Source organism: Camponotus floridanus, unplaced genomic scaffold (assembly GCF_003227725.1).
Source record: "Camponotus floridanus strain SB8 unplaced genomic scaffold, Cflo_v7.5 scaffold3, whole genome shotgun sequence".
Classification (NCBI taxonomy): domain Eukaryota; kingdom Metazoa; phylum Arthropoda; class Insecta; order Hymenoptera; family Formicidae; genus Camponotus; species Camponotus floridanus.
This window is the reverse complement of record NW_020229436.1, coordinates 233,663-259,113: the sequence shown is the minus strand read 5'-3', so window position 1 is coordinate 259,113 and position 25,451 is coordinate 233,663. Positions and strand designations below refer to the sequence as shown.

At 36.3% G+C, this 25,451-nt stretch overlaps 3 protein-coding genes across 9 annotated transcripts in view; all 3 read right to left on the bottom strand.

The window, feature by feature from the left end:
- Positions 1-7,738, bottom strand: part of LOC105257654 — a 71,252-nt gene extending 63,514 nt beyond the window's left edge. For all 5 annotated transcript variants that reach the window (XM_011268421.3, XM_011268423.3, XM_011268425.3 and 2 more), the window contains exon 1: positions 6,842-7,738. The gene's annotated coding sequence lies outside the window, so the exon portion shown is untranslated. The remainder of the gene's footprint in view (positions 1-6,841) is intronic.
- A 1,651-nt stretch (positions 7,739-9,389) lies between these two features.
- On the bottom strand, positions 9,390-10,053 carry LOC105257653 (NADH dehydrogenase [ubiquinone] 1 alpha subcomplex subunit 5). Its single transcript, XM_011268420.3, has 3 exons — positions 10,033-10,053; positions 9,710-9,871; positions 9,390-9,632 (listed from the first exon to the last, which is right to left on the bottom strand). The coding sequence occupies exons 1-3, from the start codon at positions 10,051-10,053 to the stop codon at positions 9,459-9,461; spliced, it is 357 nt and encodes a 118-aa protein (XP_011266722.1). The 3' UTR covers positions 9,390-9,458.
- Positions 10,054-10,995: 942 nt separating this feature from the next.
- On the bottom strand, positions 10,996-12,756 carry LOC105257652 (40S ribosomal protein S5). 3 transcript variants are annotated; one of them, XM_011268418.3, is made up of 3 exons: positions 12,656-12,756; positions 11,620-11,992; positions 11,042-11,326 (listed from the first exon to the last, which is right to left on the bottom strand). In XM_011268418.3, the coding sequence occupies exons 2-3, from the start codon at positions 11,983-11,985 to the stop codon at positions 11,042-11,044; spliced, it is 651 nt and encodes a 216-aa protein (XP_011266720.1). In that variant the 5' UTR covers positions 11,986-11,992; positions 12,656-12,756. The 3 variants fall into 3 exon arrangements, with proteins under 3 accessions (XP_025265873.1, XP_011266720.1, XP_011266719.1); XM_011268417.3 differs by having other exon boundaries at positions 12,543-12,731; XM_025410088.1 differs by lacking the exon at positions 12,656-12,756 and having other exon boundaries at positions 10,996-11,326; positions 11,620-11,985.
- Positions 12,757-25,451: the final 12,695 nt, after the last annotated feature.

The following is a 25,451-nucleotide window of genomic DNA, read 5'->3' as shown; positions in this document are numbered from 1 at the left end:
CGTTAAAAAGTCTAATAAAAAATTGGATAAGAGTTTCATCCCCTTATAGCGATACAAGAAGATTAAAAAAATATTAATAAGTATCCTTTTTATTGATGAAAATTCACCAAATTTCGTTTTGTGAACTTATTCAAAATTTGAAAAAAAAAAAAAAAAATTTAATTTCCATTTCCCTTTTTGGAAGAGTGCACCTCCCCAGGGAGGGATGTAGGAATATATGTTTATATGAAAAACCTCTCTTCATTTTCGACAAAGAATTTAAATTTTTTCGCATTTATTTAGAAACATCTGTACACATATGTAAAACACCTGTATACATATGTAAGAGATGCAAAGATATTTGGGACACGCTAACAAATTGCAAATATTACGAACCGCGTCTTATGACGAGAGATGGATGAAATATCGGGTATAACGTTAAGTTTATGGGTCGCTCCGAGACACGTGCGGTCGCGCCCAGACGTGCCGCCCGTCATTTCCGCGGGCGTTAACTCGAAGGGGTTAACGAGTGTCTTCGCGGTCGCGCGTAGCGGTGCTGCCGACAGTGTATCTCAAATGAACATTCCACGGCGAGTCGAGCGCCTCGTAAATCGAGAGTTCGAGAGGTTAAACGGGACTTCCGCAACGCCGTGCTCGTGTTTCTCCGCGGTTGCCCCGCAGAAAAATCCAGTCCGGTCGGAGATGGGCGAGGCAGGTGGAGAACGCGGCTAAAAGATGAACGGAATCGCGCGGCGACGGAAAAGAGAGAGAGAGACGAGTGTTCGGAGAGAGGTTCTTCGCGAGCGAGAGAGAGAGAACCAGCATCCTGAAGAACGCGCGTCGGGTGAGGAATGCTCGTGAAAGTCTCGAACCATTGAGCACGACGAACGAGGCTCGTTGTATCGCGTTCGCCATTCGCGGTCCTTATCTCCCGCTTAACATTAGGTAAGACTCTATAGCGGCCTGCGCACGCCAAGGTCTCGTTTCCGCGTATCAAGGTTACCGGCGATTCAAACCAGATGAAGATTCGCGATGCTACTTTATTACAACGATAAGCAGGAAAAACACAATTTGGATGAAAGCAAAAAATTGGTCAATTCTAATTATTAATGAAATTTAAATTATTTTTGCATTTCTGAAGAGAATCAAGATCCCAAAGCAGAGATCGAAACGTATGTATATTTTAATTTGTTCGTTTGCATGTTACATTAAACATACGCACAATGTGACAGACAATTATTTTGTTTTTCGCTTGATTTTCTGAATTTTCATTTTCCCTTTAATTTGATTTTAAAAATAAAAATCGTATCGTTACCATTCAATCTTCGATCACCTCAATCTATGATGCAATTTATTATCGTTACTATTATTAAGATGTTCGTATCTTTTGAGATTAGAATTCGCCGATATATACGCGGTTATATTTAAAATGAAAGCGGATAATGTTGGATCTTCGAGAGGAGATTGCTTTCATCTGATTTTAATTCAGTTATCCATCACGGAGATGGATTATCGATCACCTTTCGGAAGCAATAATCATTAACCTGAAACCTGCTTGACCCACAAAATTCAAAAGGTGAGAGCCGGAATGCAAAGTCACGCCATTCGGATAAGACTCTGACCCCTTGTCTTGATAGCCATGTATTAATTAATATGTCATCTCGCGCGGATAAATTGATTAATCCTTCATATATTATAATTTTAAGACATGCGATTTTATCGCGAGCTTTCTCCCAGGCATATTTTTGAAATAAAAACAGCGCGTATAAAATTAAAATTGCAAAATTTACTATAATATACTATATTATTTTTTATCTTTTAATTTATGATACGCAAACTATTGATATTAAATCAACTTTTCAATGACGTAATAATTTATTATAAGAGCTCTAAATATCTTTCTTCAAAACAATGCCTATAAACTATGTCAAAATTTATGCAATAAGCGATGTTGATCGATCGCAGGCATCATTGATCTCTTGATAACATATGATATACGATGGCAGGTGATCTTTGAGAGATGTTACTTTATAAAGCGTGATCTAATTTCTCGTCGTTGGTATGCAAAAAGAAGTCAGACGATGAAAGCGCGGCACAGATCGCCATTTATTCAACCGTAATATTTTACGCGCGACACCTTATTCACATTTACCATTCAGCTATTCATTCAGATTCAGCCTTTCATCGTAAATTCCAACTTAAAGCGATCATCATTCGACTCTCCCGAGCACAATCCTGATCGACCAATACACTTTATATCCTCGACGGTTATTCGATTCTCACCTTCAACCTCTGACTTTATTGTAGAACCGCTATGCGGCATTTTAGGATGTTCTACAGTTGTTCTATTTCTCTGTGTACAGTTATGTTTCCCGCGTGTCCGATTCAAAAAGCCTGACACCAACCGATATTTATAAACGCGATGAATTCACGAAGCGCTCTTATCTCATCCAAATGATTTATTGTATTTATGCTATCTTAATTCATGGTACTTCTCGAGCAAGCTTCTACTATCAGGAATAATCATCAGTTTTCGAATAAAATGGAGAATTATATAATTTTGCAAAGAGACGACCGAGACGCTCATTGTACCGAGATGATGAATAATGAAAATAACGTTCTTTGCATGCGCAATTAAAATACAAAAGTCACACGTGAAACGAGGATAGACTCTCATAAACGTCGAAACATTCGCGCGAATTAGGACGCGTTAATCTGTTAAATTAGGCGATGTGTGGGAAAGGGCAGCGGGCGGGCAACATGGGTAATGAATTTTCGGAGGAAGAATAGGAATTCGGTAGCACGGGGAGTACCGTAAACCGTCGTGAAAAAGATGGCTATCGCCCGTCGTCTGCGACCGACTAGCGGAGATGCGGAGGACGAGATGCGGATTCGGCACGAGAGAGCGTAAATAAAGTTCACGATCGGCGCACGGGACGCGGATGGTAGAGGCCGCCGAGTATTCTAACGGGGCAACGTCACGGCATGTTAACGTTCTACCATCGCGGAGGGGCTACCCTTTCCGCGATGCTACGTCAGTCCGGAGATATCGCGGATTCGCGCATCGTTTCCGCGGCACGGTTTCGCCAAATGATCGATTCGATTCGATTAAGCAGAGCGACTTATCTTACTGTTGCATATGACTAATAAAATTACCTATCACTTTTTAATATATTTTAATATTTCTATTTTTAATATTTTAATATCTTTTTGAATATTTAAATAAGTAAATATTTAAATATTTTTCTTAATTATCTTAATATTTAAATATTTTTCTTAGTTTCTTTTATCGATAGTATAAATAAATAATAGTTTCGTTTTTAAAATTTGCCAACTTTTTAAAATGCTTCATCGATGAGATACAATAAAGAACCTATAAATTATCTGAAAAAAGATTTTTAAAGACCCTACTCGTCGTAAAATAGGACCATTGACTGATAATGAGACAGAAGTACTTCAGACTTAATTTATCACAATGTCGGCAAATATGTAATAAATGCGGAGTGGAAAATTCGCGGAATGCGGCGGACGAAGGAAACAACATCACGAAACGCAGTAAGTCGCGGTAAGAATGCGACATTTATAGGCGAGCCGTCGGGGGAGCCACGAGGGAATCTCATACAAGGATATAGTCGTGCGAAATTTTTCAGCTGTCCGAAAGGACAGCTACTCCTGGCACGTTCAGTTATATACCGCGAAAGCTATATAACGTCTCCTTCGCCGCGCGCTCGTAAAAATCGCGCGTATTGTGTTTGGTTGCAAGCGGAAAGATGCGCTCGTCTCCGTCGGCATTGTCTTAGAATATCGTCCGCTGCATTTTCTTTCTACCTTAGAAATACCTGCGATCTGCGCCTGTCGTTTGAAACAAGAGGGAGATACAAAGAATATTGTATGCGCGACTATTAATTTATAGAAATCAATTTTATCATATTCGATGTTAAACTTTTTGTTTCTTTGAGAGACATTATTTTAAGTGTAGCATCTCAATTTTTATGCATGTATGTACAACGCGTGCATATATCTAGTGCTCGATTCTGAAAAAATTCTGAATTTTAATTAATAAATTCTGAAATTTAATTCTGAATTTTAATTAATAAATATCAATCTTTCTCGGTTTCTTTGTGAACCTATTCTATTCTCTACTCTCAACTTCCAATCATAAGATATGACACGAAAAGTCATGCAAATTGAAGATGCATGTAAAATTTGGGAGAATTTTTTGTGAACTGTCAAAATTGCTGTCATACTTATATTGCTATAAAAATTTTAATCGTCATATAATTACGGTTACTAACGAATCAATTACGCTTCTTCAAGATGAGCTGCAAAAAAGTTATTAAATCCCTAGAAATAATTTCGAATGTTTTTTTCCACGAGCGCAAATATACATATTCGATGATTTCGGAGCTATAAAATGATCGTTAATCCAGATGGGTTAAAAATTTAGAACGTAGCGCAAAAAGCGACGGCTTTCCCACGTTTTAAAGCCCGTAAATCACGACGATAATCAGGCGCGTATTCCCATAACGCGGGACGGTCGCAATAACCATCTCTCGCGGAGGTTGATCACCCGCGGAGGGAAATTATTATAGGTAAATAACTATTTTCACCTCGGCGATGCGGCTACCGACGCAGCCATGAAAAATCCCGATCGCGCGCAATGAAAATTCTCAGCGCATTCCGTAACTTTGCACGCGCACGCACACAGATACGCACGCGATATCGCTCGTGCACGCATGTGTATAACGAGCGCAGCCATAAGTAAAAGCACGCATGATGAACCACCGATCGTGTCTCGGGATTTATAGCGTCGCGAACGTTCAGTGATAGCGAGTCGTGAAAAACAGATGACAAGTTCTGCTCTTTTTTTCGAACAATTAAAAAAATTAATCTATGATATTCATCATAGATTCAAAAAGGAACTGCTGTTTTATTCGAGTAATGTAAATAATATTTTAAAACGTAATTGACATTATACGTTCGTCTAGTCTATTAATCCCAATCGACATACCTCTCAGATAAATACAATATTAATTTAATTAATTAAATGTGAAAACATCGCGGATTAATGGCTCGAAAGTAGGTCAACGTCACGCTAGGTAGTCGAAAACTAATCGTGGCGAACCCGGGGCGATGTTTGTAACTATCACCTGTTTCCCACAGATACGACACATGTGCAGATACGTCACATGTAATGAAGATACGAATGGAAATAGGATGTGCAATCTGATTGCCATGTCAACGTGCACATGTCACGTGCAAACACGTGGTTCCATCAAAATTGAACATTCACGTTCTATTCTTTTTATTGTAATTATGCTTAAAGGAATGCAACATCGGATATGTATTAAAGTTTAATTTTCTTAACTTTAAAATTAATTTTTTCGAATTTATTACAAAAAAATAACCAATTGTTGCATTGATTTTTTCATAAACAATTTTCTTTGTTAGAAAAAATAAATTCATTATAAGTAATTAAAAAACATTATAATTACTTATAATGAATTTATTTTTTCTAACAATTTATATAATAAATTTATTATATAATATATTATATAATAAATTTATTATAAGTAATTTTAAGATATTTCGGATCGATCATATTATATTTAATAAAATTTATTTTCGAAATATATCTTTTCACGTTAAAAATGTTATGGTATCGATAGAATTCATAAAAGAACATTTAAAATTAAAACTCATTATATTTATACGTACAAATAAATAGAGAAACGTTCTGTCTCTTTATTTGAAGATAAATTAAAATACATATATAAAGATAGCGATTAAAATTCGCGTTCACCGCTGCGATAAATCACTGTGACGAAGTTTATCTTGACACGCGCACGAATATAACTGACAATTTGTCTATTTGCATTATTCCAGTTAAATGCCATGCGTATATGGTATAGCGTGATAATTACATGTCGCGTTATTTCAATGCGCATTACTCATGCACACTCGCGACCGTGAACGACACGCGCATAATTTAAATTCCGAGCTTTAAAGCGCGCGCGCGCGCTTTAATCCTTTCACTATCTCGAAACATCTAGCATTAATATACATTTCAGATTGAAATGCAATAATTTTTATGAAGGAAGTATTAGTGTCATCGATTTTTGAGGATCATAAATTCTGTGTCCACCGATATGTGAAATAAATTAATCAAAATCGATAAAAAGAAGTTTAATACATATATTTCAAATTTAATAATAAAATCTGTAATCAATTAATAATTCGCGCAATGGAATTTTTAATGCTATCTTTATTGAAAATTCTTAACGTTTTAAATTAAATTGAAATTAAGCATAAAGTAATGTCATTTTATGCGCATATCGAAATTTGATCAGCCAAAATTTTCCCGAAACATTTATACACATTACGACAAATGTAAACATTACATGTTAACGTTCTCAATCATTGCGTTTCAATTTATTTTCTTTCTATATGAATAATCATTCTATTCACAAGAGATACTTAAATTTCAATAACAAAATCTGTAATAAATTATCAATTTGCGTAGAAGATTTTTTAATGATTATCTTCATTGAAAAAATTCTGAATTAAATTTAAATGAAACATAATGCGCGCCAATGTTCTTTTATGAACTCGTACATACTTTGTCGAGAATTTGATCAGCCAAACCTTTCGCGACAAATGTAAACATTAACATGTTGACATCTCAAAATCACCGACGTCTTCAATTATTACGGTTCAATCCATTTTTTTCTCTGTATAGTCATTCTATCACGAGAAATACTTCATATTAATCCTTAAGGTTAGATTCTTTTGCGTGAAGTCTGCTTCAAACGCTTGGCCGATCGAGCATCTCTGACGGTTAAAACACAAAATCGACACTCACCGATAAATCCGCGTCGTTGCTCCCTTTCCCACGACGCCGCCGGGTTGTCTCTCTCCTTCTCTCTCTTCCTCTCCTCAATCCCGACACAATCGAATCTGCGAACCCAGGTCGGCGACTGGCACGGGAGATCACTGTGCGCGGTGCGCACCGTTCAGTAGAGTAGAACGGTATATAATAATGCACTTTGTTCGCGCTCTCGATCTCTCGGACGTACGATGGACGGGTAACAAACGCGACGACGGATACGTCATACACTGTCACGATCACTCTTTCGTCGAACGCGACGTTAAATTATTTCGGACGCGCGCGTTCGCGGCCACCTGTCGAACTCCGGCCGCGTGTTTACATCGCACGGCCCGGGAAGGGGAGGGGGACGGCGAAGGGTAGAGTGCGCGAATACGTGGCCGACCGTTACCGCTCCACTTGTGCCGCCTCGGCGTCTCGCGAGCGAGTGCGGGCCGCGCGCGCTCGCCGCGACATAGAATCTAGGGACGCCGGCGCGGCGGGGCGCGGGACGACGCGGTGGGGAGGGGGACTGGAGGGAGGAATAGTGCCATGTGCCGTGCCGCTCGTTTACCTCCGTCGGAGAACGGTACATCTTTTTCCATTTCGCTCTTCTCCGCGTACCCTTTTCGTCCCCTCGAGGCTTCCGCGAGTCTTCCGCGCCGTGGCTTTTCAAGGGAAATGCAAGGACGACTCTCTTCCGCGAGAAATGAGACTGATAAATGACGATCGCGCCCCGAAGATTCGAACATGGAACATCGACAATTGAGATTGAGCGTCGTACACTTCGAACTTGGCCGATTGCGACAAAGATTAGAATTATATAGATTGGAATTTAGAGCTATATTTTCGATTTCATATCAGCCAATGACCTCGATTTTTAGTCACGTAATAGAAAAACTAAAGATTGTTATAAACTGTGCATGTTCGTCTATGTATTGCTATATATGTAATGACAGTTGTATTAGCCATGCTGAAAATAAAATATAATTAAAAAAGAGAAAATATATTTAATATCTGACAAATATATGCGCATATATATGTATATTTAATGCACATTTTTTATTTCGAAATCTTTATCCCATCTCTGTACATGTATATTAAATAAAAAGAAAATGAATAAACAAAAATTCTTTTCGTGTAACGTTATTCTTTTTACCTGGCGAAACTGAGTGATTCTTCATCCAGTCCAATTATTTTTTTAACTCGATTTTTCTGATTTTTCAACTACAATTAAGATATAGTTTCACAGCAGAATCTTTCCGCGCTTTGATAGATATTTTTTTCAGTTTAAATCGCACAAAATTTTGACATAATAATACGATACAAGAACACTTGGCTATGCATTATTCGAACGGAAAGATTGTTCGTGTCGGGTTTCAATGAATGATTATAAAATTGTGATACCCCGAGCATCGCATATGCCCTGTTTTTTTGTCGATGCATTTAGCCGGACTTACAATTAATCACGATTGGTCTGAACGATTGGTCTGAACGGGAAACTATCCGGATGAACCACCGCGATACAAACAACCGGTTGCGCGATTATTAGGGTCAACATATGTATATAAGAATATAAGAATAAAAGAAGCAAGAATAAGATACCGATATTATCGACAATGAGATAATGAATGAAGCATAATGTAAAATTTGAAAATTTGAAACAGAAAATAAATTGATGACTTAAGTTTTTAAAAATTAAAGCTTATTAAAGTTTCAATTATACTTTAATTAGATAAAGATAATTATCATTAACTTTTCAAAAATTTCGCGCGATTATGTAAAAGCTTATATAAAATTTATATTTTAATTCATAATTAATTCATTATTTTATGAGTCGTTAATTAGAAAATTATATAAATCGCATATAAGATACATATGTAATCATTAGTCACGGATGTTCACGTATAAACATGTTATTATAACAAAGCTGCGTCATCTGGCGTTGTCTAACTTGAATTGCTTCGCTAAATCGGGAAATGATAATTACATTACCATTGATCCTCGCTTCTCATTCTAATTCAATCGGTCATGTGGAAATAACTCATAAATAAATTATAAAACTTGTAAATAAATATCATAAGTCTTATAAACTTACATAAAGGAAAAATATGATATTCCTATTGGATCTATTGATACTTTTACGCAATAATGAATCAATAAACATATAAATACAACACATTGATATGCATAAAACTCAAAATATTGAATTTCCAAAAGAAACGATTGCAATCATTGAAATACAACTTTCACTATGTAATATAAGAAAAAAAAAAACGCGAATTCAAACATGAAATATTTTGTTGAACAATATATGTATATTTATTTTATAATTATTCAAAATAAAAAACATTTCAGGAATTTATCTATTTATATTTATTTACTTTTCCTGCCAAGATGTTTTTTCCTAAAATTTATTTTTATATAATATCTTCTGTTTTTTCTACAGAAGAAAATGCAATTATAAACATCTGTTATATGTATTCTATTATTGTGCATATTTTTTAAGTTATAAAATATTCATTGAATGAAATGTTACACTGAATAATGGACAATGTATATTTCATTTGCAATTTCACACACTATATACAAATCTATAATAAATATTGTTAAATTACTTATGCGGTGGCCATGTCCACTGATTAGGTGGAGCTTCCTGTATTAATTTTTCCCATGGTTTCCACACTAATATCTTTTCTGACAGCGACATCTCGTTCTTTGCTTGTATTATAAGTTCCTCTACCTGTCCACAGCCTATCTTTTTTTCTATAGCTTGTACATCAGCATTCTGTAAAATATGTTTAATCAAGAAGGATACATAGTATATCGATATAAATTGTTGTTTCTTTAAAGTCCTAGCATCACCTCCTTCACGATTTTTAATCTATCTTTGACAAGCTTTTCTGTTTCTTTCCGATAAGTGTATTCCTTTGGCATCTTATCTAACATTCGCAAAATTCTATTGTACAATGGAGTTAATTCTATATGAGGCTGTGCGCTAACAGCCAATCCCTTTATATTCGTAGACTGCAAACAAGAAACAGTAAAATTAATAAAGTAAATACTAAATTAATTTTGCAACAAAATAATATATATCAAGAAATCGTTAAATATAGTGTAAATTCACATTATGATAAATGACATTCTAATTAAATGTATTCATTACTGAGTTTATAAACAAACTTTACCTTTTTAACAGCACCTGCCATTGCCACAGATATTACCTAACACTTGATGTGAAAACTCTCCTATCTACATCCAGAGAGAGAACTGAGAGATGTCATGGCCTGCTTTTAGGTGATTTCTGAAAGGGATACTCCCTCTATGGACATTAAAAACGTGAACTACAAAGCTAATGTCCATGAATGTTCTCAGAGGGTAATATATAATGTGCACAATATTCAATCGCGAAAGATACTGTAATATTCAAAGATAAAATAAATATTTTTCTATATTCACTGTCATATTTATATCTTTTTATTTTTCAAAACATTAAATGCCTTGCCATTAAAAAAGGAAGTCATGAAATTTTTCAATCTTCTCTCTGCTACTCCGCCAGTTTTCTAACCTTAAAATATCATCCGATTGTCGTTATTCAGCATCATCCAAGAGAAAGATTGTGCACTATTATAGTGACACATTCTAATAATTTAATGAATATATATTTTTGTATTTTGTTAAAAAAGGATAATTTCTTATTAAAATTCCTATCTTCGTAATTTTTAAAATTTCTGTAGAATTTTTAAATAAAATTTTATTTGTACATGATTTGTATATTTATACGAATATTTATATGAATATTATGGCATCAATCAAAAATTATATAATAAATGGGCTTTTTTAAGTCTATAGAATTTTAAAAACATTTTAAAAATTCAAATAAATTTGAATATATATAAACAGCACAAACAATAATTAGTAAATTACTTTTAATTAAAAATTTTTAATAATTTTTAAATTATAGTGTGAAAATACACTATTTGATTCCTTCAAGAGTTATACTTTTATTAGTCTAATTTCAATCTAAAAAATAATCTAAAAAATTTTAGCTCAAAGCTTAATAGATTTAATATCAACCTTCCAACAGTCATATTGAAAATTAAGAGACTTTTTTTCTCGAATAATTTCTTATAAAATAAAATAGAGAGTAATTTAAAGATAGAACGTTTATTTATTTTTCCGCATAGAAAGTTATGTTTATCGATTCGACTTGGCAACGCGTTCCAATTCGTCTTTCTTCTTAATCGCGTAAGAATTCGATGAACCTTTAGCAGCATTGATAAGTTCATCGGCTAAACATTCGCCGATCGTTTTGATGTTGCGGAATGCGGCTTCTCTCGCGCCAGTACACAGCAACCAAATGGCTTGATTAACACGACGTAATGGAGATACGTCCACGGCTTGTCTTCTTACAGTACCAGCGCGTCCAATACGCGTAGAATCTTCCCTTGGCCCAGAATTGATGATAGCTGTGACAAGAACCTGAAATATAAAGGTTCCACATTAAATGTTTGACATGCAATGATGTTTCAATATCATATAATATAATTGTAAATTTGAATTTCTTTTTATAAAGTGAGAAAGAAAATTAAGAAAAAAAACAATTTCTTATATAATAAACTTTCAAATCAAATTTGTTAAAATAATGTAAAAAATGTAAAATGTTTTTTGAAGTATTTGATATAGAATTATTCATATATAAAAGATCAAATATATGTAAGCTAGTTTTAAATAAATAATATATAAACCAATTTTAAATGAGTTATTCAACTCACTTGCAAAGGATTCTCTCCAGTGAGAAGGTGAATGATTTCAAAGGCATGTTTAACAATTCGCACAGCCATCAATTTCTTTCCGTTGTTTCTACCATGCATCATAAGAGAATTTGTAAGACGTTCCACAATGGGACACTGAGCTTTTCGAAAACGCTTTGCTGCGTAACGTCCCGCTGAATGTGGAAGATACTTTGCATTCTTCTCTTTGACAGCGATATAATCCTGTAGAGACATATCATTTACTTGCACATCGTCACAATTCCAGCGTCCGAACAATTTGATCTCGGGTAGTTCGGCCGGCATGGCTACTGGCAATGTGTTTGTGGTTGCCACCACCATATCGTCAAATGCTTCTTTGTCGTCCATTGTTTATCTGTAAAAGAAAATTATGTTATTAATATTTTCTAATTTACTTTTGTAATAAAATATAAAATATATAAAAGTGAAATCACAATATAAAAACATAAAAATAAATGAAAATAAATAAAATTAAAATACACATTAAACTGATCATTTTGAAAACCGCATGATAACTTATCATAAATATGTTTATCGCAATATAGTGAGCAAACATACTTTAGGATAGAACAAAAATTGTAACAAAAATAAAGAGATTCATGATAAATAATGAAGATAATGGAAATCGAAACATAATGATAAAAAGATATATTTATATTTTTGAGAGCAAAGGTAGTGGCGCTTCGTTTGGCATTATGAGACAGTTCGATGCTAAAACAGAGATAGATGATATGATATGATTTTCGTGCCGTGGCAAGTCGATCGTAGGCCAGGTAATGCATTCTAGCTTAAGTTTCTCAATGAAAGAGAGTCTGACGGGAAGGAAACTGCTGAAACACATGTGGCCACGCGGTCACACGTGCCGCGTGAGTTTTTCGCGCGAAATGCCGCACATGTTCTCGCACCTGCACAATCACTCACGGCTCCTGGCTGCCTCCGATTATTCGACAACGCCGACTTGCACTTCCTCGGCACAAAATTCTCCCGGCGTAACGACAATTCTTATTCTGCAACTTACGTTCACGTCTTCGTCTGTGCAGCCGTGAACAGGAAAAGACCATAGCAGCACGAGTGCCATCTACCCATGCCGGATTTTGATTACGTTAGTCAACGTTCGCGCGTAGAAACGAGGATACGAGGGTCGAAGTGACACTCTGGTGAAGATTTCGTGCCTCCAATAATCATGCGCGTAAATATAATGTGAATAACACGATAATCTGAGATCAAAGTGACGGTGATACGAATAAATAGTTGGAAAGCATACGATTGCTGATTTGACTATCTAGTATAAGTCTTCTTTTTGTATAGTTGTACAGTGGTACTTTCTACGTTTAAAATCAAATAGGTATGTAATTAAAACGAAACGACTTCCTTCGAAAAGGAAGAGAGGACATTATAATAGTCAGAAAAGATAGATTTTTAGTGAAACCGAAATCGCGATAGATCGACTGGCCTTCTTTCGATAGATCGTTTCGTAAAAACGCGTAGATGTTTTATGGATTTGGACGATGTATTATGATAAATGTAACAAAGCGTGAGAAAATTTATGAAAATTATATCAAAGTATATATAAATATAAATCGGGAAATGATAAAACTTTTGACTTTTTCGCAAAAAAAGTACGCGAGTGCAAGTGATATGTATGTGTGTGACGTTATCGACTGGACTTATCGATGAAGGAATAGTGGAACGATATTCGAGAACTTGACAGCTGATGTCGCCACCGATATGTTTTCTGCATCATCGAAAGTTCATTGCAAAGGTCAGTTTTCGATATATATGTTTTTATATGATTCTCTTTATATTAAAATATTATTTTACATTAGTATTTTTATTAATTACGTACATCTAAATATATTCGTTGATATATAAAGAGAGAGAAATGAGATATTTTTATTTTCAATAAGAGGATTGGATACATATCAAAGTTGAAAAGGAGTATACATATATCCTCTGGCGTGTATCCTCTGAAGCGTAAAATTTCAAATTGCATTTTTTCGCAAAGCCACTATCGTGATCGTTATATTTTCAAGAACAATCGAAGCGAATCTAGACAATGGAGAGTCGAAAAAAAAAGGGAATTGTTCGTAAATTGCAAATCGGTTAATCCCTCGATAATCTAGGTCAACACGTTAAATCGCCATATTCATAGTGGCATGTATCCGAAACAATCACAGTCGTAATAATCTGTTATTTCATAGGCAGTCCCTGTCGTCGACAAGGGGCCCGTAGAAAGCGTACACAGAGAGGGTCATGGCGAGTGAATAGGGTTGAAATCGTGCTCGCCGGGCGAACGTAAAGCAGAAAGAGATAGATAAATGAATAGATAGAGAGAGAGAGAAAGAAAGAGAGAGAGTGAGTAGGAGGAGGTCGGAGGGGAGAGAGAAGATGAGAGGGCTCAAGGGGACGGTCGGGCGAGCAACCGTACGGTATGAGAAATTTACGATCCAACGTCCGGATTGCTAACCCATCTCGGGTTCCACTTTATTACTTTAAGTAAGATCCGACGTGGAAGCAGTAAAACTCGTATATGAACGAATCGCCGTCGACGAGCTTCGACGCGCGTAAATATCTAATGGTTCATGTTGGCGGTGGCTGTGTATCGCGAAAACGTGAAAACCATCGTCGTCGCTTATAAACGGTTCCGTGATTCGCTTCCAGAAATCGCTCCCGACTATACGTTCTGCATTTAAAGCTGATATTACACTTGTCATACGACAAATATTTTAAGCGTATTGATTAGATATAAAATAAAAAATTTCTAAAGAAATTTCTAAAGAAATTTCCTATCCCACAGCAAATTAATATGCCTTAAAAATTTGACAAATGTAATATCAGCCTAAGATTAGTTTTTTAAAATAAATTTTTTATTTAGCTATTTGTAATTTTCAAAATTTGTAAAATAATTTAAAAATAAGTATCTTTAAAATCTTGCATTCATAATCCAGTATTTAATAGATAATAATAATTATTATTGAATATAAATAACATAGAAAATATTTGGATTCATAATCGAGCTTAGCAGAACAATAATCATTGCTGAATATATAAATTGTGTAGAAAATATTCGCCGAGGAATGTTGAATTTTCTGCCAAAGAAAAAAAAAGGACAGAAGAGGAGCTGTAATTTTTATATTTTTTATATAATAGTTTTAATAATTTATTATAAATTGACAGAAGAGGAGCTGTAATTTTTATATTTTTACATAATAGTTTTAATAATTTAATCTCTACTTAAAATCATGTGATTATTTCAGAATCAGTGTGATTAGTTATTGCATTTAATAAATGAAATAGCGTGATGAAAGAAAGAGAGAGAGAGAGAGAGAGAGAGAGAAAGAAGAAAACATAGCTAGACGGTAGCGGTAAATCTTATGGAAATGAATTCAGCAATGTAAAACGTTTCGTTATAAAACGCATTTGTCCGATCTCTAACTCCCATTTATAACGAGGGTGTCTTCTGTGTCTCCGCTAATTGGAAACATCGCTTCTATGGACAGACTACGACGAGGACGACGATGATGACGACGACGACGACGGTGACGACGGGTATCTTTATCGTCGAAAAAGCGGTCATGGTGAAAGAGCGCGTGGAACGCGAAAAAAAATTGCGATAGCTACCCGTTGACGAGCAGCTACGCTGCGAGCGCGGTCCATTTCGCCCCCGTTCTCTCGCCCCATTGTCTTCTTCATTACGTAGATATCCCGCGCGAATATAAACGCAATTAAGCGCGTCGCGTCATCGTTAAAGCCCCGTAATTGCATTCGCGTAAAAGCAATTACGACTTCACCGACAGCGATGAGTCGACCGCTTCTCTCTCTCTCTCTCCCTTTCACCCTCCCTCTCTCTCTCTCTCTCTTTCTCTCTGGTCCACCATTAGCATAAATAGTTTATAAACCAACGTATGGCACTTTATGCACGACATCGCTCACTATGCGATGGTCTCTTTAGCGAGAAGGGTACATCTATCGAATTTTGCCAATAACATACCCTCGGATTTTGGAATTGCGAAATAAATTGACCGTGTTACTCTTCGATTTTTCATTATTGAATATCACGCGGATCTCTCCCACAATTATCTGCTCAAAAGTGTAACAAAAAATTCTAAAATAATTAGTTGAAAGCAATTATTAACGATTTAATATTTGCTACATTATTTTGTATCGATTCTTCAGTACAATAGATGAATGTAAGAATTAAAAATAGATTGTTTTCATTAGTATGATCAATCGCAATCACTTAAATTATCACTAAATTCACGGGACTCCTATTAAATATAATTTATACACGCTTAGTGCATTATGTTTCGGGTTACTCCTGATGAAATTAGCCAACAAAGGATTACGTCCCAGAATTCACAGATTTGTTGGCCAACAAAGCTCACCGACATTAACCGGCTTGTCAGCGAGCAACCCGTTTACATCGCCGTTACAATAGTTGTCTACGAAAGAATCGTCGGCGTAAACGCGCTTTAAGAATGTCCCCGCCGGGGCATTATTGCACTTTACTCTATGAGCGTCTGCCGCTTCTCCAAGTCGACTTCTCGTGTTCTCTCATTCTCTGCCTTCCCATTCTTATTCTTCCTCCTTCTTCGTTCGTTGTTCTCCCTTCGTCGGCAGGGGGTGAAGCGGCGAATCCCGCGCCGAGGAACCCCGCTGAGGCGAGTTACGTTATATTCTGCGGCTCGTAGCCTCATATCGTATTATTGTCATGTTCCCTCGACACGAGGGGAGCGTCAGCAAGAGGGAGAGAGAATGAGAGAGAGAGAGAAAGAGAATACAAAGAGAGCAGAACAAACGACAGAAAAGAGCTCCTAACACACCATCCGTTGTATTCGCCGGTGTTGGTGTCTGCACATGCACGTTGAAACCGCTCGCTCGTGCGAGATAAATCGAAATACATCCTCGAGATCTCGCATACGCTGTTATTTCCCGGTAGCTCTCCGCGCTCTCGCAGCTTCCTTCTTCCAATCCGGAGCGGAGAGGTGTCGCACATAAACACGCATACACATACACACGTGTGTACACCTCACTTGTCGCCGTTGTAATGGAACAATCTTTCCGCCACAGTTCGCTCCCCGCTCGACAGCGCGTCGCGGTAAATAGCGCGCATGCAACCGAGATGCATTCGTTCCGCGACACGCGGCGACTTTTTATTTTCCTCGTCGACTCGACGGCTCGGATCGGAGGCGATAACCGGCGAAACGCAAATCGATCTTCAAATAAGTACAACATTTTAAAAAAAATCGAGACAAAAGCTTTCAAATCGACAAATAAATCGTATCCGTATTATTTATCATGTATGCAGATGCATCAGTTGAAGTTAAAATAATTAAGATAATACTCGAGGGCTTAAAGTAGATTTATCTCCAGAAAAAGCCGGTTAACTAATATTACGTACTGCGCGCATAAGTCTTAATGAATCTTAATGATGTTGCTGCGAGGAAGAGAGCTCTCGCCGTTTACATTGGTAATAAACGCCTAAAGCCATTCGCGGATTGTCCATTTGCGATTGCTTTAGTCGGGAGTTTAATACCGCACGATAATTATGTTTCTCGGCAATACTCACTCGCGATAATTTCACCCGTGGAGTATCAACGTCGATCCCTCGGTCTTAAGCGCGTTGCGACGTGTAACGCCTAATTGGTTAATTATCTCCCCTGGTGGAGTCTCCTCCGTCCGAGGCGAAAAGGTTAATTATCGTGACAAGAGATCGAGGCATCGATTATGCGCACAGAACAGGCTAAATGAATTAGCACTTTGAGACGTCGTGGATTATGGCTTGATCGAGCGCATCGTAAGGATCCTTGAGATTCCGGATTCCATCGCTTGATATCGAGGCTCGGGCTCATCGCGTCTACCATTCATCGAAATTCCTCGCGCTATCAAAAAATATATATCGCAAATTTTTGTTCTGAAAATTTATCCCGCTGACAATTGTTTCTTATTTTGTTCTTACTATCAAATTTATTATTAAAAATCGACGAGTACTTGAAGTAATTTTATCAACTTAGTAAATTTCTTATCAAAATCAATTATTTTTAAATTACGTACATAACTTTCCCATTTTAATTTTCCTTTCGTACCGAAAAAATGTTACATTGCAAGGAGAACAGAGGTAGCTGTACTTTCCATCTCAATTCGATCACGGAGCCGACAATGCGAGGAATACATCTCGCGGCGAGACTCTCGTGCGGTAAATCAGGGATATTTATCGTCTAATTCGGCGGAAAGCTCCGCCAGCCGAATTTGTCCCCCGGATGCCTGCTCGATGCCTTTCATGCGCCCCCTCTGTCCCCCCGAAACTCGCAGCTGGAGGGTCAGAAAGGCGAACTTATTTCCATTAGCCGAAAGGGGCGCGTGTATTCTCAAACGTCGCTGCCTCCAGCAGCAGCAGGCGATGGTGGTCGCCCCAACCCCTGCTTTCATCGCTGCTTTTTCGCTCTTTCGCTCTTTCGATTCTTTTTCTTTCTCTCTCTCTCTTTCTCTTTCTTTCTCTCCTTCGCTCTTTTTCTCCTCTCTCTCTTTACTGCCCGCCTTTCCGACAGCCTTTCTAACCGCACCAGGTCCGGTGATTATTTTTCATTTGCTCGTTTTTATCTTCTTTAGACTCTTTAGCGGCGCATTACGAGGGAAGCGCTGAAACGAGGAGCTTGCTCTTCATTGCTCTTATTCGCGTACAGTGGTGAGACTTTACCCGTGCTTCGTGCACAACGTGTTTATTTATCGTACGTTTATTTATCACTTTGAAAGATTAATAAACGCTCAGAGTTTTATAGAATTAAAAAATTAAAAGATAATGCTAATTACTCTAAACGATGTATTATATATATATATATATATATATATATATATATATATAAATTATAATTATTATAATTTTTAATAATAATGAATAAGATTAAAATTTGAGAAATGTAACACACAGTTACCTGAAGAAGATCAGATGATACCGTAAATTATTTTACACGATCAGACTTTTTATTGTAGCGTTACAGGTTTTGAATCCGATTTAAAGGCTTATAATTCGATATATCAACGAAGTCGTACGAAGCGAATAAGCTTGCATCCTATGAAGTGTTGTATTATAAACACAGCGATATAAAATGCTACCAGGGATTTCGTACTTCGCCACTAATGCATAAAAAGCGGCAGCGCGATTTTCTAGATCGGCTTAAAGTTAAACTTCGCTTGGCTTCGACTAAACACTTGTCAAGAATAATAGCGTCGCAGACTTCCACGACCGATAGAAAGTTGAATTTTCGCTTTCTATAAAAGTGAAGATGCCGAGCATTTGAGCATGTGCGTTTTATACATCGTATCTCAGAAACATTGATTTTAATTTTACCAAACATTTGTACAGATCGGTCGCATGAATTTTTCTTAAAAATGAAGAGCCGAAAGAAAATAAAAATGTTTATTGAAACGTGATTACGTAATATTTCTAATAGAATAAAAATAAATCCATTTGAAAGGATAAAAAATTCAAGATATTTATGAAAAGAAGAATAAACTGAATAAATTATAGATTTATCGAGCTGCACGCGATAGATGAAGGTGAAACGATCGGATGATGAAATCCTTGTACAGGACTCGCCGACTCGCGATACTAAATCTCGAGGACTCCTCTGCCATGTGAGTTCTATATGTGCGTCGAGAAGAAGACGCGAGAATGCGGGAGGTGAAGGAAGGGACGATGAGGAAAGTCAAAGGGTGGTCGAAGAGAGCGGAAGGGAGTGCAGGGTGTTCGCTACCTGACAAGTCCTTTCCTTTGTCCTTAGGTCCCCTTCTTTCCTTCTCGCGTCTGAGTCTCTTTTTTTCTTATTCCAAGGTGAACGACGGCATCTGTTCATCCTTCTTTTCGTTGATCGACCGCTTCGCATCTTCTCGTCGTCCTTTTCTATCTATCTCTTATCGCAGTTTCTTGGTCTATGCTGCTCTTTATATCCTTTTTTGTGCTTGCTTTTCTCACTCGCTATCGGCGAAAATTATTATCGTTTCATTATCCCGATAGTAGCAATTTGCGATCCGAGCTTCGGTTAAATTCTTCGATGCATTTCCTTCCTCGTTGCTATTTTCTTTTTCTTCTCTCTTATCATGTTTCCCTTCTTCCTCTTTCTCTCTCTGTCTCTTTCTTTCTTTCTTTCTTTCTTATTGCTTTGTAAACCTCGTGTTTCTTCCTAGCTGTCTGTCTTCCAGTATGACGTTAATAGGTGTAACTAATGTATGATCCTGTATTAGGTCCTTGTTAGAAGTAACTTGAATGATTGAAGATTCTTGATAAATGATTCTACTTTAATTATCTTTTAAAATTCCATGTGTCTTGTATATAATATATACGTATGTTATATAAATATATATATATATTTATATAACTATATTTATATAAATATATATATATATATATATATTTATATAACATACGTATATAACACATAATATACTAATTTACATTTTAAAAGATTAAAGAGGATTATTAACGAGAATTCTGACATGCGTAAAGAAAATTTATTAATAAATACATATTAAAATTGATTTTTGCTAATATCTTAATAATTAATTGTGCAAATTATAGATTATTTAATATATTTTTATATTAGAATTACTTTGAAATGTATTCTACAATCTTTTTATGTTTTCGTCTACATCATTTATTTTATGTACTTTATAAACTATCTTGAACATATTCCAGAAAATGAATGGAATCCTATTTTCCCCTACATTATCCTTTAATTTTTTTACAAGTCATCGCGCAATTTCCAAGTAATTTGCCTAACTTTCTCTTACTAGTTTAAGAGAGAATCTTCACCTTTTATATTTTATTCTATTATATTTTCTCTCCTTCTCTCTCTCTCTCTCTCTCTTTTCTTTCTATCTTTCCAACATCTTGTCCCTGTTTTTCGTGTTTGCTACCAATATCGAAAGATTCTGTCGATGGGTTTTCTCAATCTCAACCAAACTAACGTCCATTTCGAATCTGGACCTTTTTTGTCCCTTTTTCTCTCGATTCCTGCAATTTTTTGTACGGCTATCTATCTAGATCCTAATGCTTACTGTCAGATGAAAAGCATCCGAACAAATGAAGCAAAATTGATTGATCAGATTTTATTTACTTTAATCGATCATTAAAAAAAAATGCACGAAAATGTATAATGATACATTCGTGTATAATTCGTCAATTTGCACATAATTTTTAACTTAAAACGTAATAAATATTGTCTGACAAGAAATATTTCAATCAGCAAGATCTAATTTTGCACTTTTTTTGCATGTTCGGGTTTTCAGTTGCCGAGATTCGAATTGCGAATTTTCTCCTAAAAATCGTTTTGCTCTAAATTACAAATGCAATAGAATTCTCGCTTTAAAGATATTTATGTTATAAAAGAGCGAATGAGTAAGATTATTTCAGCGTAAATGATATTATAAACGATGATTAAATATAAATAAATAGATAAGAAATAAGAGATAAGAAATGAGTAAATTTTCTTGTTAATAATGGAATATTATTACATTTGTTAATATCATTATAAAAATTTGCAAATTGCAGTTGAAAGATTATATATTTATAATGGTATATATCCAATGCAATTAATAATTAAGCGAAAAATAATAAATTGATAATTTTTTAAATATGCGGTCATAAAAACTTAACAATCTTTTAGTAAAATTACTATTGCGAACCATATCTTTAGTATTTACGGTGATTTCGTTTGAGAAAATTTAACGCGACCACTGCTGTTTCCTGTTTTCGGAATTGGACAGCATTCTGCATTCGTCGATCGGGTCGTTTACATTCCTTCTTCTCATAGGGAAAAATAAAATTCTTCGAGAAAAGGCAAAGTGCCAAGGCGAACTTTCAGTGATTCCACACTAAAAGTCATTCATTAATCTGGAAAAGTACCAAAATGATAATTCAACGATGTTCTCAGTGCAACTTCTTGCATGTCAATACCGTAAGTTTATATAGCCAACATAATTTTTCCAACTGAATGCAGAAGAACAAAGAAATATATTACAATAAAAATATATCTATGTATTGTGTTGGAGAAATAATTTTTATATAAAATATATGCTAAAGTATGCCATTCCAAAAATCTTTAACCGTATCGCCGGTCATAAAAGTTTCGAGATTGTCAGTAGGTATTGTTAAAAAAAAATATACATGGCGTAATAATCTTGAAGAAAGTTAGAGCAATTTTATAGATAATATCGACATTAATTAGCCATTCAATCTTAATTCATGAATGTCGGGGCTTTGTCTCGATAAAGGCTTGATGTATTGAAATTGATGGCGAGGATGTGGCGACCAGCGGGTCGTTGTCGACACTCAACCATGTCACTTGATACGCGGGCCCTCGTCTCCTGTCACATTAGAGTGACAAATATCTATTTCGAGGATCGTACGTCGTCGTATCCACTAAACAACTCGTGCACATCGAACTTCTGGCCCTTTCATGCTCTCGCTTTTTCTCTCTTTCATCTCCGATCTACTCGCGCCTTCAAATCCTTCCTTACAGTTTTCGAGGCTATCGTTCTCACTCTCGACCTGCTGGAAACCCCAACAGAATTTCGTGCGAGATGCTCCGTGAGATTGAAGCGTACAGAAGGAAGCTGAAGAGTGTCATTTCGTCCTTTTTCGTCTTGATAACAGCGTCGTAGAAAGAGGAAGCGCGCGATTCGACATTGGGGTGTTTCCTAGCAACCTATCAAACCGCCGGAGGGTAGTCATTCAGTGATGTAACCGCAAATCTCAATGCCCGATGCAATTTTTCCAGCAGACCCTAAAATGCATTTCGCGCGATCATCGTCGACATCAAATTTCTATAAAATTTCTTCTCGAAATTTATCGAACTGTCTATAATAATATCGTAAAATGAGATAAATTTACATCGTAAAAAAGTGCTTTTAAAGTTACTCGTTATCTAAAAAAGTAATTGACAAAGTAGTTCAATCAGGCAAGTTACCAAGTAATTTAATCTTAATGAATGCAAAGTTTTTCTCCTTATTGTTATTCTCTTTCTTCCAGAAACTCTGGAATACTCTTCATTTTACTGGAAAGTTAATCCTGTTAAGTAGTGCTTCATGGCTTTTACTACGATTAAATTCGAGTCTAAATCGTAAGTATATAATTAATGATTTAGTTATTCATATGCATCCAATAATTATCACTGATAGGAAACTCACTATCGAACATAGTAAAGTTGCCAAGCAATGTATATACACAATTTCCGCAACTGACCGCGTGCATATACTTTGCGATATTAACTTATTTAATCATTTAATTATATTTTTACATTTCTCGGGGAGAATAATAAATAAAGGTTAAATAATAATTAAACTGCATATGAAAAATTCATATTGGTAAAAGTCGATATTATTGATAAATAAATAAATTCTAGAGCAATAAGCTCTCTCTCTCTCTCTCTCTCTCTCTCTCTCTCTCTTTCTCTCTCTTTCTCTTTTGTCTTTCCTTTCTATCTCTGTTTCTATCGCGGTTGAGGATGTAAACACACAAAGCACTCGTTCGATTTTCAGAGAGGGGAAACAAATTAATTTCGACGTGAAAGGAACACGCGGCGGGCCAACAATGTTACGGCACGGAATTCAGTATTGTGGAGTACCAATTATCGTAATAATTAGCAACAAAGCCTCTGCTACGCGGTTATGCTAATGACCGACGCGATCATAATGAATCAGCGATGAACACGCCACGGCGCGCACGCAATTCGATTATGGATGAAGAAATTTAATTATATGTCGATACTACTCGATATTTCCTCTTGTTGCGCCATGTAATATCGGGAATAACCGAGGAAAAAAGTTTCTACAACCATCAATTTCTGAAAATTAATATGAATAATTAATATACACACACATATAAAATTGTACATAAATACATTTATGCATGACAGCATGATACACGTCGTTCGTCTTGATCTTTATTACATCGAGATTTAATCTAATGTTTAATAACTCGGTATCAAACCTCTCTCGGTTACGTTTAACTAGTGTACTCGACTCACGATATCCCCTTGACGCGTATAAAACGCGATCGTTCGTTCAGCGAATTTCCACAACGGGGAAAAGAAGGTAGTGCACGAGGATGACAGAGAGTGAACGGGCAGGATGAGAGAGAAAGAAAGAGATTATTCGTGAATTCTCCATGACGGAAATCCACTCTTCCGTTCAGTCGCGCTCCGCGATGTCGCTCTTCGATAATAATACGTTATCCGAGCACAGAGAAGAGACGGTAAGTACATACAACCACCTAAGAGTAACGGCTATATTGAATTTCTGTCTGCGTAACAACCCCGCCAGGCTTTTAGCGGCGGCGGGAGGTGGAAAAGAGAAGGAGAAGGACAGAGAGAATGGAGGATGCGCGGAGAACGGCAGGACGGTGGAGGAGGGTCGACTTCATTTCCGAGATCCTTGCAGTGGGTATACAGTAATACCGAGAGATGTATAGAGAAAGACAGAGAGAGAGAGAAAGAGAGAAGGTGAATGAGAAGAACCAGGAGAAACACGAGCAACCCGACGAAGATACCAGATATACGAGAGAGGAAAAGGGACGGTACATTGGCGTAACTAATGGCCCCGCAAACCCCGCATCATAATTCCTGAGAACAAATAGAAGAAAAAAACTGAAGAAAGAAAGAAGTATATAGAAGGAAATATGAAGAAAGGAATAAAGAGTAAATAAAAATAAAAGAAGGGAGAAAAGAAGAGGGGAAAAAACAGCGAAAAGAAGAAAGAAAGGGGATTGAATTATAGACTGCAGTCTTTTATCACATTTCATTTATTTTTTTTAGCGTATTTATTGCCACTATAGTCTATTGCCTAAAGTTATTATAGATGTAATTAATTGACATTGATGTTGATTAAAACGAAAGAGCAAATATTTTTACGCCGCAGGAAAGCTCTGTAAATGTTACTTACGCCATTGCATGGACAGATAGATAAATAAAGACAGGGAAGTAGGAGAGAGCGCAAGGGTGAAAGAGAAGACGGAGAGAGAGGCATGTGAAAGGGCGAGAGATGTAGACGCAGAGTAGTGTGGAATAGTGCGGAGAACGCCCGACGTAGATGGAAGCTTAGAGGAACGGAAACGAGAATCTACGTGCGGTAGAAGGTGAGGGAGGTAGAGAGAGGTAGATGCGTTCTATCTCTACGTCACTGGCACGGAAGCCTGAATCCCACGTACGTATGTACGTAAAGGCTACGCCTTTGCTCGGGAATAGCTGGAACAGAGACCGGGCAGATCAACTTTGTGGTTGGCAATGCATTTGCGGTTACTGAATACTGCATATTACAGTAAAATGTAATCGCTTTAAATAATTATGTCTGAACCGTGCAACGCCGTCGCTAATGGATCGTAAGCTGTTATTTGTGCGACTCCAATTGAAGGATCTGGCGCAAAAAAACCGGTTTCTCGTTTTACTGAAAGTGCATTTTCTCGGCGCGAGTACAGATTACGTATCTCTTGGCACAATAATGAAAAATGTATAACACGTCAATTTATAACGAGGAGTAAACTTGGCTGTCGAGATCTTTGAAGAGCTAACTACTTTATTAACCGAATATTTTTTTGTACTTTTTTAAGTATAACATTTTAAATTCTAATTGATACAATTGATACAATTAAAAATATAATTTTTGCAATTATTTTGCATTTAGTGAAAATAATAACAAAAATAAACTGATTGTATTATTGTAATAATTATACTACAATGACGAAAATAACTTTAGTCAACGTTTAGTTACTATTTTTTTAGAACATATAATTTATTACTAACATATATATCACACTATTCTGT